This window comes from Sander lucioperca, chromosome 3, assembly GCF_008315115.2.
Source record: "Sander lucioperca isolate FBNREF2018 chromosome 3, SLUC_FBN_1.2, whole genome shotgun sequence".
In the NCBI taxonomy this organism is placed as follows: domain Eukaryota; kingdom Metazoa; phylum Chordata; class Actinopteri; order Perciformes; family Percidae; genus Sander; species Sander lucioperca.
Genome location: NC_050175.1, coordinates 34,324,801 through 34,341,724, shown reverse-complemented (window position 1 = coordinate 34,341,724; position 16,924 = coordinate 34,324,801). Strand labels below are relative to the sequence as shown.

Below are 16,924 nucleotides of genomic sequence, written 5' to 3'. Positions count from 1 at the left end.
ATTTTGTGGAGCTGACAAAAACAATGTGCAAGAAAGATTTTTTGAGTTCATCCCTCTGCGGTCAGCTACAGCTGAGTCCATTGCTAATGCACTATCAATACTGTTTTTGAGCACAGAGAGGATCTCATTCGCTATTTTGAGAGCATACAAAACTCAGGTGACTTTCCCCAATACTGTCAGAGAAGCAGGAGCCCTGGCCATGCTACTGGAGGATCAGGATTGTAAGTTCTTTCTGGAACTTTATCATGCCACATGTAGACTTCCTCTATGCCAAGCTCCAGAAGAAGAACATTGATTCGGTCCAACAGTTCCAACAGGAAATACAAAAGATCAGGTAACTGTATTCCTGTAATATGATCATTATTTGCTTTCTCTCATTAACTCTCTTTCTCTTTTGCCAATATTATAATAAATTATCTTTGTCCATTGCAGAAACTCTCTCCATTCCATTGGTGAGCAAAGCAGTGGTTCTCGGCCAACAAAGAGGCGTCGGGTGCTCAGTCCAGAAGTCCGTGAAAGGATTGCAGCAGAGGTGAGTTTGTTATAGAAATCAGTCAAAATATCATTTTACATTATTGTTGTGCTGCAGAGATGTCCTGCCCACATATTATAATCTACAGACTCAAGAAAACATTTTTTGTTTGGTATAAATCATTGAGAAATTTACAAAATACATAGTTGTTTAAATAAAGTAGTGCTGGTTGTTTTTCCCAGTTTCAAAGTACTGCTTTGTATTTATTTGCGCAATTTATTGTAGATCCTCTCTTTTCGTTGAAGTAAACATTACTATTAATAGTTAATAGTTTTACCTCAGGAAATAAATCCACCCCTGAAAAACACACCCAAGTCAGAAATACCGAGGACAAACAACAAACAAACAACAGAATGCTACCAAAGGCATGGAACGTCCAAGATTGAAGCAGATAGTATGCCCCATGGTTTGTGTTATTATCTCTTCATACTATCCGCTTCAATCTTCGACGTTCCATGCCTTTGGTAGCATTCTCGGTATGTGAAATAGATGCTGACATACTGTTCTGATATCTTTGTTAATTACTGTCGGAAAGTTTTAAGTGCAATATGTATATTTTTGATGATTGATAGCTCATCAATCATAAGTGGTCTTGAGACCGGTGTTGAGTTGAGAACAAGACCAGTCTCGAGTACTACAACACTGGTGTCTAGTGAGAGGAATGGAGGTGAATAGCTGGATAGAATGAAAATAATACTTTAACCAGTGCTCTTCGTGGATTGTGTTTGCCGAATCACAGGAGATGCTTGGACAGACTCAGAAAGGATGGTAAATATAATTTAATCAGTACATCTGATCGGTAAGAAATGTCAATGATCAACTCCATAACATCACAATAAATATTAAATCAATGAAACCACATCACTGATACCTGACCACCACAGACCCCCCTATGGTGATACAATTACTTCCAAAGCCTGAAGAGTGAACATTTGCATCTGGCCTTTAAGTCATTCAATCAGGTGACTCTTTTTCTGTGTGCCGATCTGACGGCCACATTCTGCTTTATGATGAATCATGCACAAGTTGAAGGAGCTAATGGGATTTCATGTCACTGGAACTATGCAGTAATATACATCGTACGGTTTCATGTGACAGATAAAATGGATTGATTAATTGATAATCTTTTGTTAAAGAAAACAAAAATCAAATACATGTTATTATGGTACTGGGCTGTTCCCGGACCAAGCAGACACACACACAGCTAGCAGGGGCCGTCAAACTGGGCAGTCCAGTCTTCATGTGCTGTCCAGCCACACAATGTTTTCATTAGGTGTAATGCTGCCGTGCCCTTGGGGCAAACAATTTGGGGGCTTCCTGTCGGGAAGTATGTGTGTTTGAGTCTATTGCAGAGAGAGAAGTTAACCTTATCTTGAACCAATCTGTTGAAACATACCCTCCACACACTCCTGTAACTCGGGTACAGGAGTTTACAGCTCATCGCATACTGTATGTTGCCAGTAAATATTACCCAATCCTGATCTCAGCCCCACGCTGCTGCCTCTGCCAACTCCTGTCATTTGGGAGCCACATGGGCCTGGCATGAAGTGGTTTGAGAGAAGGCTCGGTCTGGGAGATGGCCCGATCTGAGAGACAGCCCAGTCAGCTCCACAGAGGACATTAGCAAGAGTAGTATATTCAACAGAACTTTGCCTTATTTTACTCAAGTAGAACCCGGCGCTTGCGTTCAAAATGTGCAGATGCAACATGTAGCGGATGATTGATTTTTTGTTATACGTGAACTTTATGAATCTAACTGAGCTGCATGTGGCTCAAAAGATACGAGACTAAGTTATACAAAACTCAGTGCTGAATGTCAGCACATAGGCCTACTGGTTTCAGGATATTATTCAAATGGTTTAACAAAACACATCCATCGGAGCTACTAACCAAAGTATCTTGGTCTTATCAAGTAAGTTTTGTTTATCATTGAGTCCTTAAAACCCAGGTTTTCTTAGAACAAGGGGAATATTTCAACAGGTTTCAGCTTTTAAGAAATGAGTGTCTGTATCGTGAAACAAGAAAGGAAAAAGGCAGGTCACTGCGACAAAATGAAACGAGTTATACTAAAATGAGACTTTACAGATTCCGTTACCTACAAAATGGCTGAGATAAGACGAAATGAACAGAGAGCTACAACACTTTCTTTTCTCCTTCTAACTTTGTCATTGCAGACATCCACATCATCTTCATTATGAAAAGCAGCCGTACATGCTGGTATATACACACACACACACACACACACACACACACACACACACACACACACACACACACACACGGGCCAAATCTCCTTGAGACATTGAACTAAAAGCAACTGTGGTGAACAACAGAGGCATTGTCCTGCTCTGAGAGGGGGTGTTTATTTCATAACCCAACTAAACAGCCTCTGATCCTCTCACTGTAAGTCTGACTGCAGATTTTAAAGTTGTTGTTCACTACAACATTCTGCACACAAAGGATTTCATAGGAACATATTTATTGCATTTGTTGTGTTGTGTTTAAACTAATATCGTTTAGATTGATATGAAGATGATATTGGCCTCTTACTGTGTGAGTGTGTTGTGTTTTCGATTTTTTTCACTCTCACTGTTAACCCTGACAAGTTGACTTCCCTTGACTTCAAAAAAATGTTGGTAAAACTGGGGAAAGTACTTCAGCTTTCTGGAGGGCTCCTAAGAAGCCATGTGCTGTGGAGAAGCGTGTGTGTGTGTGTGTGTGTGTGTGTATATATATATATATATATATATATATATATATATATTAGGAGAAAGTGAAGTTGACTTGACTGCTGATAGTTCGAAAATAACAATTATTTAACTTCAATACACTAGAAACCAAATGAGTTAAAGCCTGCAGTCCATTTGGAACTCAGCATTAAGTTACAATGACTTGATTTTCCAGTTGTATTTAGTGTCTTTACCATTCAGTTGAGTCAGCTCACCTCTACCAGGTTCAGCATCACCTGTTGAGTCAAGCCAAAATGTGTTTGATTAACTTTGGGTACTCCAGGTGCAGTTATCCACTGTTGAGAAGAAGGCGCCTTCAGTGCTTTTAGAAAGAGTGAAGAGAACATGGTGGTTGTTTTGTTTGTCAGTAAACAAGCCCTGATCCTGCCCAGACAAGATAATTGAATCAGTCATTAGAAGCTGGCAAACGCAGTCCAGGCTGATTTATTTAAATCTGTTTAACTCTAGATGCTATTGAAAACAATGTTGTCCTCATACTAGTACAGTATACTTAGATTCGTAAAGTAATGCAATCTGTAAGGTGCATTAATATCCTTAGGAATTTCTTTTAGGAGAAGAACATATACAACATTATACTTAACTACAATTCTGAGTGGAAATCAGAAAGAAAAAAGGGAACTCAGGTTCAAGTACCCCCTGCCTGCTTCTTCACAGGCAGGCAGGATACACATGCTGCCACCAGCAGAGTCCCATTACTTGTGCAAAATGAACTCAAACTGCACCTGAACTTTACATGAAGCTGCTTTAACAGACAGGCACATGAGATACATATCATGCTACTGTGAGGACACTTGCTCATGCTGACTTTGTATTTAACGGGCTATATTCTGTGGCTTTCCTGTCCTGACAAGAAACAATGAATTGACAAATTCAGTTATTTTTAATATCAATATCATTTCCCTGTGTAGAAAGGTTACTCTAGTGATGAGCAGGCATGTGGGAAATGTAGGTGTATCTGCTCTGCTGTGTATGTACTATGATATATTGTGCACAATATCAATGAAAAAAATAAATATATCAATATTTCTTCCTTTTAATTGGCAGCTTTAGTCCAGATATGCTGCCATTAGTGCCTATCTTAAAGGTTCTGACTTCAGTATGATAAGTATGTCTTCACTCAAATGAAAACAAAAGACAGTTGAGACAAGAAGTTATGAGACATGATGACCTGAGACGAGATGTGTACTCGTTAATTGAAGAGTGTGTAATTAGCACTTGTATACCATCATGAACTGGCTGCTGCACAGCAGACATCAGGTTCACTTTCTTACTGTGTTTACTAAATGTAAATAATCCATTTAGGTTTTCATTTAGATTTTGAACAGAACCTTCATTGCCATTGAGGTTGTCCAGTTCACTAACTTCCACATGTGTCATGTGTCACTCCCTTGGCTCTGGTTCTGCTGACTCAGCAAATCTTCAGTACTCCCTTCCTTTTTCCTCTGGGTTTGGAGAGCTCGAGGCATTCAGTGTTCTTCTCTCAGTGTAACACTGGTGTTCAGACACTGCTTTTGCTGTTCTATTTCATCCTTATTGACCGCCCCTCTGGCGGTCATCCAGGATTCATAGAACCGTAGTTACATTCGTAACTTTCGTTCCTCTGCCTCTTTCAGCCGCTTGTAACACATACATCCAAAATCTGCTTCTCTACAATATCAACAAAATAACCAGTGTTGGTAAGAGTAAAGTATAGTATAGAATATTACATAATGTTGAAAATTTAAAACCGATAAAAGTATATGCACTGGTGGGCCTTAGAACAAACTGCATCTGTGTTGGCATCTAATGTCAGGTTATTGTCTACAATTGTATCCAAATATATAGTAACAGCCACAGAACTCATTACGCCATTACCCCAAGCTTCCAGCTTCATTGCTCATCCTACAGTACCCTGTAATATTAGAATAGGCCATGTTAACCCCTTATTTGCTTAATTATGTATGTATGTATGTATGTATGTATGTATGTTATCCAGAGCAAGACATCTCAACACCTACCGGTTATTTTCACTATTAGGGCCATGGTGTGCACTAATAAACTCTGTATGTGAAATTGTCCACATTATGTCTTTGTTTTTTCTTCTATTCCTTGTCTTTTATTAGATTTGTTTCCTTGCTGTTTTCAATGATTGTTTTCCTTTGCTCAGTCAGACTCCCTACACTTCATCCAGACACACATAACAAGCTGCAGATATCCTCTCAATGATATCAGCCTGAGTGCAGTTTGGTGATGAAGGTAAGAAGATTTGTAGACACACGATACTGAGCCCCCGCTCAGTCTTATATGATCATATCTTTTCACTTCCTGTTGTGTGGCTTGATGAATAATAAAACAATGAAAAAGTTGATTGGCTGTTCAAATAGGTATCCTGTCTGGCGAGAAAACCCTGACAGCAGCAATGCATCAAGGCAGCTTGTCAGAGAGATTAGCTATCAAGTCTTCTCTTTACTGCCCTCTTCTGTCTGACAGTCTGTTGATAAAAGAACAACCTGAGCCATTGATCCATGTGACAAGTTTTAAATGGGGTTTTGCTCAGTAACACAGTACAGATATATGCAAATCCTGTGTGTAGGTCAGCAGTGATAAGAATGTTATCCTGAGCAGAGCTGGTTCAGTGTGAAACTGCTGTGGCTATTCTGGCCTGTGCAGAGGTTAAATGAGAGCGCCCGAAGACTGAGCATGATTTATTCATATCAGTGCAACAGAGGGCCAAGTCTTTTAAATGACAAGAGCATCATTCATGATATTTGTAGTGCCACCGTGCTGGCTGCTGAATAAACTCTTGGCACCAATCCTGTCATCTTGTCTACAGGAGGGTCATTCCAGGAAAATCTCTGTAGCCTCTTGTCTTTTTAGGATTCTGGGTCATTTAGGGTCTAAAATATAACAGTTAATGTCACAGTTTAGAGATCAATTTCTGATCAGTAATGTTTCCTAACAAGAAAATGGTTTTGTTTGCATACTGTGCATCAGTGGTTCCCAACCTTTTTGGTCTGAGTTCCCCCCACAGCCCTGTCAGATGAACTCAGGTACCACTTCATCAATTCACAATGTATGTCCCAAATGTATAACACTGTTCATTATACAAAAGTGGATATTGCTAATTTTTTCAAACTTGTTGAATGTCAATATTCAGGTTGGTTTAGTCAGCAATCGTACAACTCCTAACTGGAGTGAAGCTGAATGTTTCAATCCTTTATTCATTACTTTTCGCTAACTATTTCTACCTACATTTCATTACTTTTAGCTACATTTTTAACTAGTTTTTTAAGCACTCTTACATAACTGCAACATGTATTGTTCAGATGTTACATGTATCATCCGTTTCATTTGGTATCATTAATTTGTGTTATAAATTGTTACACTGTTTTCCTTACTGAAGATTTATCTGCATGAACCTACTTTGAACCAATCCTCCTTTCCTATGGAGCCTTTTATCTTTCTACTCTCATGTCATAAGTGAGTGTAGCAATTGTTAGAAAATGTATGTATTCTTGTGTGTCTCATTAAACCTTTAGAACGTTGGGAACTGAACCCTGCTTTGTGACACTTTGTTCTCCGAGATCTCGTTACTGCTTTCAGAGTCAACTCAAAGAGGTCAAGCCAGTACATGACAGGATAGGAACCACAAAACAATCGTGATTGAATTGTTTCATAACACACAGCTAATATATTCTTTTAATCAAATCATAATTTCAATTTTTTTCAAATTTGTTGCGCTGCTCCAGTCTTTCTACACACCCGCTGGCAACAGCAAAAGTACCCCCTAGGGTTAGGAATCACTGCTGTACATAATAAAAAGCAGATGACTGTGATAAGGCAGGAAAGCATGTTATAAGCACAGTTAACATGCAACTGATTAGCAAATGGATTTCTAAAGCTGTGCCAATGCACATACTTTAGCTTAGCCTAGTCATGGATAAATATTTGACATAAATATTGGCGATATGGAGAAAATCAAATATCACAATATTTTTGACCAAATATTGTGGTGAAATTGTAGGGTGGACTATTGGTGCTTTCACAAAATATTTACACAATGAGATTTGTGACAAGTAACCATCATTAATGTGGATACACTGAATACGTGGGTAAAGGCAAATAATAGAACCGCTAGAACAGTCTGTTTAGAAAATGACTTCACTTTACTGTAATGCAGCCTGTAAAACCAGGAAAAGACAGCACTTGTGTCATATTGTGATATAACGATTTCCAAAATTTAAGACAATATCTAGCCTCATATATCGATATTGATATAATATCAATGTATTGCCCAGCCCTACTTAGAACATGGTGAAGGGGGCAGTGTCTGACAAATAAAAAGTGAGGGCAGATAAAAGCAGAGAGATCCCAGCCTTTATATCAGTTTATTATTCATTAGGGGTGGGCGATACTGGGAATTTTGGTATCGATCCGATACCAAGTAAATACAGGGCTAGTATCGCCAATACCGATACTTTTTACTTGTAACGTCACGATCATTGAATAATTGTGATTTTAACATAACAAAATATAAATATAACAAAGTCAACAACACAACCAAAAATACCTTCTATTACACACAGATATATGTGAAAAATAAAGTCAGTTGTGCAAAATAAGTAAACAAAAGTTTGTGAATTTACTTAGGCTTAAGCCACAATGTATAAATATGAATATAACTGTTCTGACTCTCCGCCGAGAGAGAGAGAGAGAGCGAGAGAGAGAGAACAAGCTGGTGGTGTGGAGTTTGAAAGTCGTGGGAAGAACCACATGGAATCACTGAACCATCACTGCTTCTATGAATCATATTTTCATTTAATCATTTGTAATGGTTATATAAGGCGCTGACAAATGATCTAGTTCTACGGACACCCCATTACTTAAACATTATCTATGACAACTGAGTAAACTCATGAGAAGAGGATAAAAGCTCGCCAGTGGACCCTTGAGTTAGAAGTGTTTTGTAAAGCTTGCATGGTTCATTGTGGAAGGTGATGACAAACTGATTTTGTCGTATAGTTTGGAGGACTTGTTGCCAGCAGGGAGGACCTAATGAGAGACACTTGCATTATGGGAGTTGTAGAATCCTATGTTTAAAGAGGTGAAATACTAAGTGGGTTTACATATCACATTACTGCTGTACATGATGACATGGGGCAGGTCCAGCAGAAAGCTCTGAGCAGGAAGCAGCCTCTAATGTTCCTCATACCAAGCAGGAGCCTTATCAGCTTCCTTCTCCCATCTGTCCTCATCATGTCATCACATCTTCTATCCAACAGTGTGCAGAGCATTAATGTGGGATTTGTGAGTCGTCATGTGTCTTAATGATTAAGACAGACATGAAACAGAGTTAACATAAAAACTTTATTCAGAACCATATTTTACAGTGATTATATCTATATACTCTACCTCTATTGCAAAACACGTTCATTGTACATTCTGATAAATACATAACCTCTGCCATTACAAGGCTGTTATGGACAATATACAAGTCTTTACTGGCCACTGTAGAAAAGCAAAGGTGTCGATTTAAAGCGTAACTCTCAGCAAAATGCAACCTAGGATCTTTTTGTAAATATACCGAGTCAAACTTTCGTTTAAAAGCATAATTAGGACGGAAACGCCACTTTTAAGATTTACCGTATTCTCGTTTTCCTTTTGAATGGTAGCGCTAGGGGCACTACGATAGCATCAAAATCGCTATTTTTAAAACACTAAGAAGGCTCGACACAACATGAAACTTTGCTCAAAGTATCACCAGGGGCTCTACACCTTAACGAAAGCATTGAGAACATTGTTTGTGTACACAGAGTTTACTAAAAAGAAAGGTTTTAACAACTCACTGTAGCTGTTGGTTTTTCCGGTCGCCGTCCATCTAGCCAGTCAAAAAGTGTCAAAGCGTAAATCTTAAAAGTGGCGTTTCCGTTCTAATTATGCTTTTAAACTTAAGTTTGACTCGGGTACATTCACAAAAAGACCCTAGGTTGCATTTTGGCGATAGTTACGCTTTAAGACAACAAAAGATAAAATTATGAAAAATATGTAAAACCATGTGGGGAGTATTGGTCTTCTGCAGTGAATCTCAGCCTTTACACTGTGACTGACAGCTTGTCATTGTAACCACACAACTAACCCTTGTTCATACAGTATCTTTAAAAAAAAGTTGCTCTGATGTCCCTAGAGGACAGAAATGTCTGTGGAAAAAAAACTACAATACAATTATATATTAATATTTTCCACTTCACCTAGTGCAACTTCAGTTCAGATCATCACAAATATTCATTCATTTTTAGAATTGTAACCCTTTAAGTGCCAGTTTGTTGTTTTATGAAAATAAAAATAAACAACCACAGAACCATCCTGCGATGGGATCACACCAGTAGGCCAGGGGTGAAAAGGGGGGCAGTGGCTTTCCCTGGTTCCTACCCCCCTACATCCGGCGCCTTTGCTCGGACCACACCAGTCTTCGAACTCAGCCTTCATCTTTATCTCAACTACACACCTGTGACGTTTCATGAAGAAAATATAAACACCTGGCAAAGTACTCGAAACACACACATGCACGTGCGCACGCACACACGCACGCACGCACATAAATACTAGCGTCACTGTCACGGCTGGCAATAATTTTATCATTATGTGTATACTAAATGCTAGGGGGAATAATTTTTTTGGCTACACTGTTTATCATAGACTTATTATAGGAGCTGAGGTTGAACTCCAAAAAAAAACAACCAAAAAAAAAAATTATATATATATATATATATATATATATATATATATATATATATATATATATACACACACACACACACACACACGCTTCAGTCAAAGCCCAGCTCTCAGGGCTTTTCAATCATTTGGTGACAGCACTGATGTTTGGCTATATAACTAGCCTATAGAGTGCCAAAGTCTCCCCCCTCTTGTAGAAAGCCTTTGCTCCACTGGTCACTGTAACTTCTTTTATCAGTGTTGGTGGTGTTTTCTGTCAATATACTAGTAGTATCAAACAGTAACATTTAAGTGCCCTGTCATTTGAACTAAGACAAAAGTATTTTACCCATGGGAAGCTATTGGCACACTGTAAAAGCCTAACGGGATCTGATTTCAGTTTGGCTGATTTGGTGACACCTGTGCTAACAGGTGGAGGTCAGTTTGAAATGACAAGTGTGATGACCACTGGGGGCAGCAAACGCTCTTTGAGCAGCTACTCTGTCAGAGATACAACAGAATAAGAACTGGTATACAGCATTGCCAGATATACAATATTTATTGTATTTGAACAATAATTTTGCCCTCTGTATATAATCAATAGTGCCCAAAGTGTTATAATGTAGAATAATTTGACCATTTTACAATTAGTAGTTGGTTATAGTCTGTCTCTCTCTCCCGCCACAGACAGCGACTCGAAGGTGGAGCTTAAACTTTCTAACTGAGCAATTCTGTTTAAGTCGAGCTGTTTTGAATGCAATAAGCCCAGTTACTTCTTTATGTTAATTGTAGGCTATTACAAACATTGTCAGACTGATGGATTACGGACACGTACCCCTTCCATGCAGCACGTCAGCTTGTGGGTAGATTTGTAGGCGTGTCAAAAAGTTGTTTTGATACATGTTTTGTAAATTATACATTTACAACTATTTGTTCTCGTGGTTATGACTCACGTACCTCAAAATGCAATCATTTTAAGCCTCTGGTACCATAGTTTAACATTACTCAACGCTGCTGGTGTACCCGTTTAGAGGCCAGCCAAACAAACTGCATCTGAGAGGATTCATCACTGCGGGTTGTTTTAATAAAGAAGACTATGGAAGCAATGTCCTACAAACTTAATCAATGATGCAATGCTGTCTTCTACATTATGTAAAATGTGTACATGCACCGGCTTCTGTCTTGTGCATCATGTCCAACACATGCTGCATCATTTCCTGTGAATCCCTTGGGTAATGTGAGCCCTGTGAGGGAAAGGCAGACCAGTAACAATAAAAACAACTCCCTAATAGAGAAGTAAAACACAAAGAACATGTTTCAGATGATTTTCTATTTTACTGTATTACAGATGCTAGAGGAGCAGAGTTGAGCAAGGAACCCAATGTGCCTTGATTTAAAGCTTGATTTAAAAAAATAAAATTGTCTTATCTATAAGAACCTGCCAAAGCATTAGGTTAGATGGCAAAAGCTGGGAACCACTGGTCCGTTGCATAATGCTTGTGCACAGAACACACGTGTTAGTGTGTTGCAACTCTGGTAACAATTGGAGTTGCGGCTGGCATGCAGATTCATACAACACAGTTAAAGAGAGGAACACTTTGTTCTGAGTCAGTGTCACTGCCAAACACACATCTACAACCTGCTCTTGTTTCTAGAGCACAGCTGTTTCCCAGTAGAACCATTTAAACTCCAACACCAATTAATTCAAAAAAAGGAAAGAAAATACTTGTCCTTTAAGAATGCGCCGGTCCATAAAGTTGCAGATTGGAACAGTTAAATGAAGGAAGACTGAAACAGACAGACAGAATAAACAATGGATTGCAGCAGCTGGAGTCAGACACAAACAGTCCACCACATCTGCAACTGAATTCCAGTCATACCAAACTGGCTAAATATGAAAATGCAACCAACATTAAAACCTGTGCAGAAGTAAACCCAAATCTGTGACTCAGCTTCAGGGCTTACCATGTCTGCTGTGGGATTACAGATTTTTCAGGCCTTAGCTTATTATTGGTTGTGAAGTATGTAGTGAGGGGACATAACCACTGTGCACAGCTGGAGGATCAGCCCTTACAGCAGAGCCCCCTCCCCCTCCTACGTTGCCCTGATGTCAGTGTTCCGCGGCCCCCTGCTCTGAACACTGGCAGTCTGTCGGAGGGTATTCCCCTCGGCTCGCGCTCCATACAGAGCTGCGATTCTGCACCTCGCCGGCGCAGCACAACAGCTACCTTCTTTTCCTCATACTGGTCTCCAAGCGGCTGAGCTCCTCATAAGACTGGTAGAAGACTTCCAGCTCGCAGCAGCCCCAGCCCCTCCAGACACACAGGCACCACTCCATGTTTTCCTTATGAAAGCCACATACAACTGTATCCTTTGCCACTAGTGCTGCCTCCTCCAGGATCCTGAGAGAAAGAGAGAGACGAGGGGAGAGAAGTGAGGGACACAAGACACAGATCGATTTATGAGAGAAAGAGAGGGATGCAATGCAGGGAAGGAGCTAAAGTTAGTAGCACGTCTCTGTGCACTGTAATTAGCTCTTCCTAGAAGCTAGTAGGCAATTCTAGGAAGCGGTTCCCTGGAAAGCCACTGAGGACACTAAATGTACTGGTAGCACTGAAGTTACTGTTTGTCTAAGTACTGGTAAAGAACTAAATTCCTGCACTGCTCGTCTCTAAAATGTCTAATGCAAAGCCCTTTCTCTTGAAAAGAAAAAAAACGTTAAAGAACAGGACAACGTAATCTACTTTTAAACTCCCTCTAATTTATGAAGGCTGTGACACAAAGTATTCTGGGAGGAAGAAGAGCTTCTGGGGACCCTGCGTCCTGAGCTCCACCACCCATGTATCATGCAGAACAACCCTGAATTATCTTCTTCCAATGTTGTTTCATCTTTCTGAGGTGTATCATTATCCTCTACAGTTCCTGTCCTGTGATATACAGCCTCATGGTTCCAGGAACAGGTGAGCCCGTGCTCTGTGAACTCTCTACACATGAGCTAACAGGCACTATCAATAGTAACTCAGGGTACAGTACGGTAACACTTTACAATAAGGTACACAAAAAAATAGGCAGTTACTGTTTTTGAAAGGGTAGTTACTGTTTTTCAGAAGGGTAGTTACCCTTTTTCAGAAGGGTAACGAATGATTAGTTACCCTTTTTCAGAAGGGTAGTAACCCGTTTTCAGAAGGGTAACGAATGATTAGTTACCCTTTTTTCAGAAGGGTAGTTACCCTTTTTCAGAAGGGTAACAAATGATTAGTTACCCTTTTTCAGAAGGGTAGTAACCCTTTTTCAGAAGGGTAACGAATGATTAGTTACCCTTTTTTCAGAAGGGTAGTTACCCTTTTTCAGAAGGGTAGTTACTGTTTTTCAGAAGGGTAGTTACCCTTTTTCAGAAGGGTAACGAATGATTAGTTACCCTTTTTCAGAAGGGTAGTTACTGTTTTTCAGAAGGGTAGTTACCCTTTTTCAGAAGGGTAACGAATGATTAGTTACCCTTTTTCAGAAGGGTAGTTACTGTTTTTCAGAAGGGTAGTTACCCTTTTTCAGAAGGGTAACGAATGATTAGTTACCCTTTTTTCAGAAGGGTAGTTACCCTTTTTCAGAAGGGTAGTTACTGTTTTTCAGAAGGGTAGTTACCCTTTTTCAGAAGGGTAACGAATAATTAGTTACCCTTTTTCAGAAGGGTAGTTACTGTTTTTCAGAAGGGTAGTTACTGTTTTTCAGAAGGGTAACGAATGATTAGTTACCCTTTTTCAGAAGGGTAGTTACTGTTTTTCAGAAGGGCCTTCTGAAAAACAGTAACTACCCTTTCAAAAACAGTAACTACCCTTTCAAAAACAGTAACTACCTATTTTTTTGTGTACCTTATTGTAAAGTGTTACCGATCATAACAGCTGAAGAACAACACAGCAGCAGCTTTGTGATATAAATGAAGCCCTGCAGGCCTGACAACCCCTCCCTTGACCTGAGCCATGACCCCAATGTGTCGCCTATGTTACAGGTGCACCATGTAATAATTGCTTATTAAGGGTCTTGTTTTGTGTGGCCCTTTCATTACCTGTTGCTAAAAGGCCAGGCCTCTTTGTGGAAGCTCACACAGAAGTCCTTTCTGCAAAGGACCAGCTGCTGCCTTCTTTAGAGAAATAATTACAGACTCAGCCGAGCACCAGAAGTATATGATGAAGGATCTTGCTAAGCTTTATTGAAGCTGCATCAGTAAATTTATATAGAGCTTTTTGGCCAGTGGTGAATGCTTTCAAGCATAGCTGAAACTGGGCTCCATGCAGGTGGAAGAAACCCCAATTTAAAACTCACTAAGACTTTCATGTTAGGAAGACTTTATTCTTATACCAACTAAAATATGATGAAGCCTATTTCAGACTAAACACAGCAACATTTAAAATTCCATCATATTAAAGCAGATGCAAAATAACACATTTATATTCTAAACTTAATAAACTGGGAGTTCAAACCAAAGACCAGATTACATGTAACTGTACAATCTACATTGACCTGTTTTATATGCATTGCACACTGGGAGGAGCAGCGCAGGCTTATGGGTACGGGTACGGGTCTACAATATATATCATCTCCCTTCTGCTTTCATCACTAAAACTTCATTGGCTTTCCAGGGCTTAACTTCAGCTGAAACAAGAGAGCTCATTTCAGTGCTGACGGTGTCGGCCGTCAGACGGTCCGACGAAAACACAGGTCTGCCCATTCATTTGAATGGGGGTAGTGTGTTTCGGCTGCGGCGGCGTGGGGGCGCAAGGGGGATCTGAAAAAGAACGCAGGGACCTGTTGAGACTGACTCAACTTTTGGAGAAACGCAACCCGACATCACGCTGCAGTGGCCAATCATATAACCGGAGATCAGACTTGTCGTGTGTTTGGAGCTATGGTTTGAGGCGGAAACAGGAAACATCACTGCCTCTATCGCTACCACAAGAAAGTTTTAAAACACCAAACACAAGCGCTGAACGGCCCAGGAGTTTATATAAAAGCTGAATGTTTCCTGCAACAACAAACTCTTTTCTCTCTTTCTTTGGGAGATGGTGGTCAGAAATGTGACTGATCTGACAGAAAACAGTAACTGTGAAATATAAAGTCAACTTGTGCTACACTGGGGGGGTAAATAACGCAACAGGACGTCACACAAATGGGCCGTTTCAGTGACACTCCCACACCGCCACACCACTCTGCGACAAATCGCCGCATCACCTTTTGCTGGTCTTACACCATAACACTTCAACTGACAAAATGTCTGGCGAGTGTGAAGATTATCTGACTATTACCTGTCAGTAAACTGGCCTTACATTTGGAGCTACCTGAGTTCTTCCTAAAATAAAATGGCAATAAAATAGAATCTAAAAACAATTTGCTGCACACACTGAACCAGTGGACTGGCTGGAAGCTGCAACATGTGATCCACAAGAGCTAAGCAGAGAGGAGCAATAGGCCAGGCCAGTATCTGTATCTAGATTAGAGCTGCAAAGATGAATCGATTAATCAATCATTTGTAAAATATTAAATTAATAGCCAACTATTTGGATAATTGATTAATCATTTGAATCCTCTGATTGGATCTTGTTAAATGTGAATGTTTTCTAGTTTCTTCTCTCCTCTGTCACAGCAAACTGAATATCTTTGAGTTGTAGACAAGACAAGACAAGACATTTGAGGACGTCATCTTGGGCTTTAGGAAACAGTGATCAACATTTTTCACCATTTTCTGACATTTTAGAGACCAAACAACTAATTCCATACATCCAGAAAATAATCAGCTGGTGAATCGACAATGAAAATAATCGTTAGTTGCAGCCCTAATCTAGATGCTCTGTGTGTAAGTGACCTTACATGTATGTACTGATCTGTGTTAGTGTTTGGCTGACACTGTGTTGTTTCTATAAACTTGAGTGAATACTAAACCCAAGTAATGTCTGCTTGTGCAAGGCTAAAAAAAGAAGCTCTAAAATAAGCTCTAAAGCCTGATCATAAACTAATTATTGCCATGGCCTAAATAAAATTAGCAATTCAAAAATAGTTACTTTGGCTCAATAAATAAATAGTTGATATCATAATTGTTTTACTGATTCAAACATGTGCTGCAAAACAAATCAGGAAAGGAGCTCACCCCAAAGATGAACATCCGGGTGGACTGAGGACAGCGATGACACGTCCCCTCAGCTGATCACCATGTGACTGCATTTCAATGACCATCACATCACCTCCACGCCTGCCAATCACACACACACACACACACACACACACACACACACACACACACACACACACACACACACACGGGCACACACACACACACACACACACACACACACACACACACACACATTTAGTCTTTACTAAATGGAGATACACACGTCATATAAATGATGAAAACTATTAAAGTACTGTATAGAGTTATAGCATGCTCTCCACTCTCCAACTATGATGAGCGTCAACAATGACCTTAAACCAACATCATCTTGCCAAAAATGCTAAATAAACTGGAGATTTTAGTCAGTACCATCTAACTAAAAGAGTTAGAGTCTTTATCTGTCTGTCTGTCTGTCTGTCTTCTGATTTTCTCGACAACTGACAATCAACTTCACACTTGGCAGGTGTATTGCTGAGGATCCAAAAGAAGTGCAGTGTCGAGTGGGACCTCTTGAGACACAGAGGACATATTTATTAGTCGGGTGATATGTACACACCGTGTAGTGTATTGACAGGGGAACCCTATTAACTGCCCGCTCTCCGTCGCTCGCCACTGGGGCGTCCGGTGAACGCATCTGCACACGGAACACATGGTATATAGATTGATGCATGTAATGCAGAACCAAACTTCACAAGCATGAGTTCTGCCTGTAACCTTTTAGCTGTTGGCTGTTAGTAACACTATGTCCGCCTGCGGGTTCCCGGTCAGCTACAACAGCAACAGAGAGAG

At 39.9% G+C, this 16,924-nt stretch overlaps 1 protein-coding gene across 4 annotated transcripts in view; it reads right to left on the bottom strand.

The window, feature by feature from the left end:
• Positions 1-10,518: 10,518 nt before the first annotated feature.
• The window catches only part of lrrk1 (leucine-rich repeat kinase 1), a 113,669-nt gene continuing 107,263 nt past the window's right edge, over positions 10,519-16,924 (bottom strand). For 3 of the 4 annotated variants that reach the window (XM_031292688.2, XM_031292689.2, XM_035999651.1), the window contains 2 exons: positions 16,112-16,213; positions 10,519-12,377 (listed from right to left, as the gene is read on the bottom strand). In XM_031292688.2, the coding sequence (XP_031148548.1) occupies positions 12,200-12,377; positions 16,112-16,213 (280 nt within the window). In that variant the 3' untranslated portion in view covers positions 10,519-12,199. The remainder of the gene's footprint in view (positions 12,378-16,111; positions 16,214-16,924) is intronic. The other variant, XR_004896907.1, reaches the window with a different exon arrangement.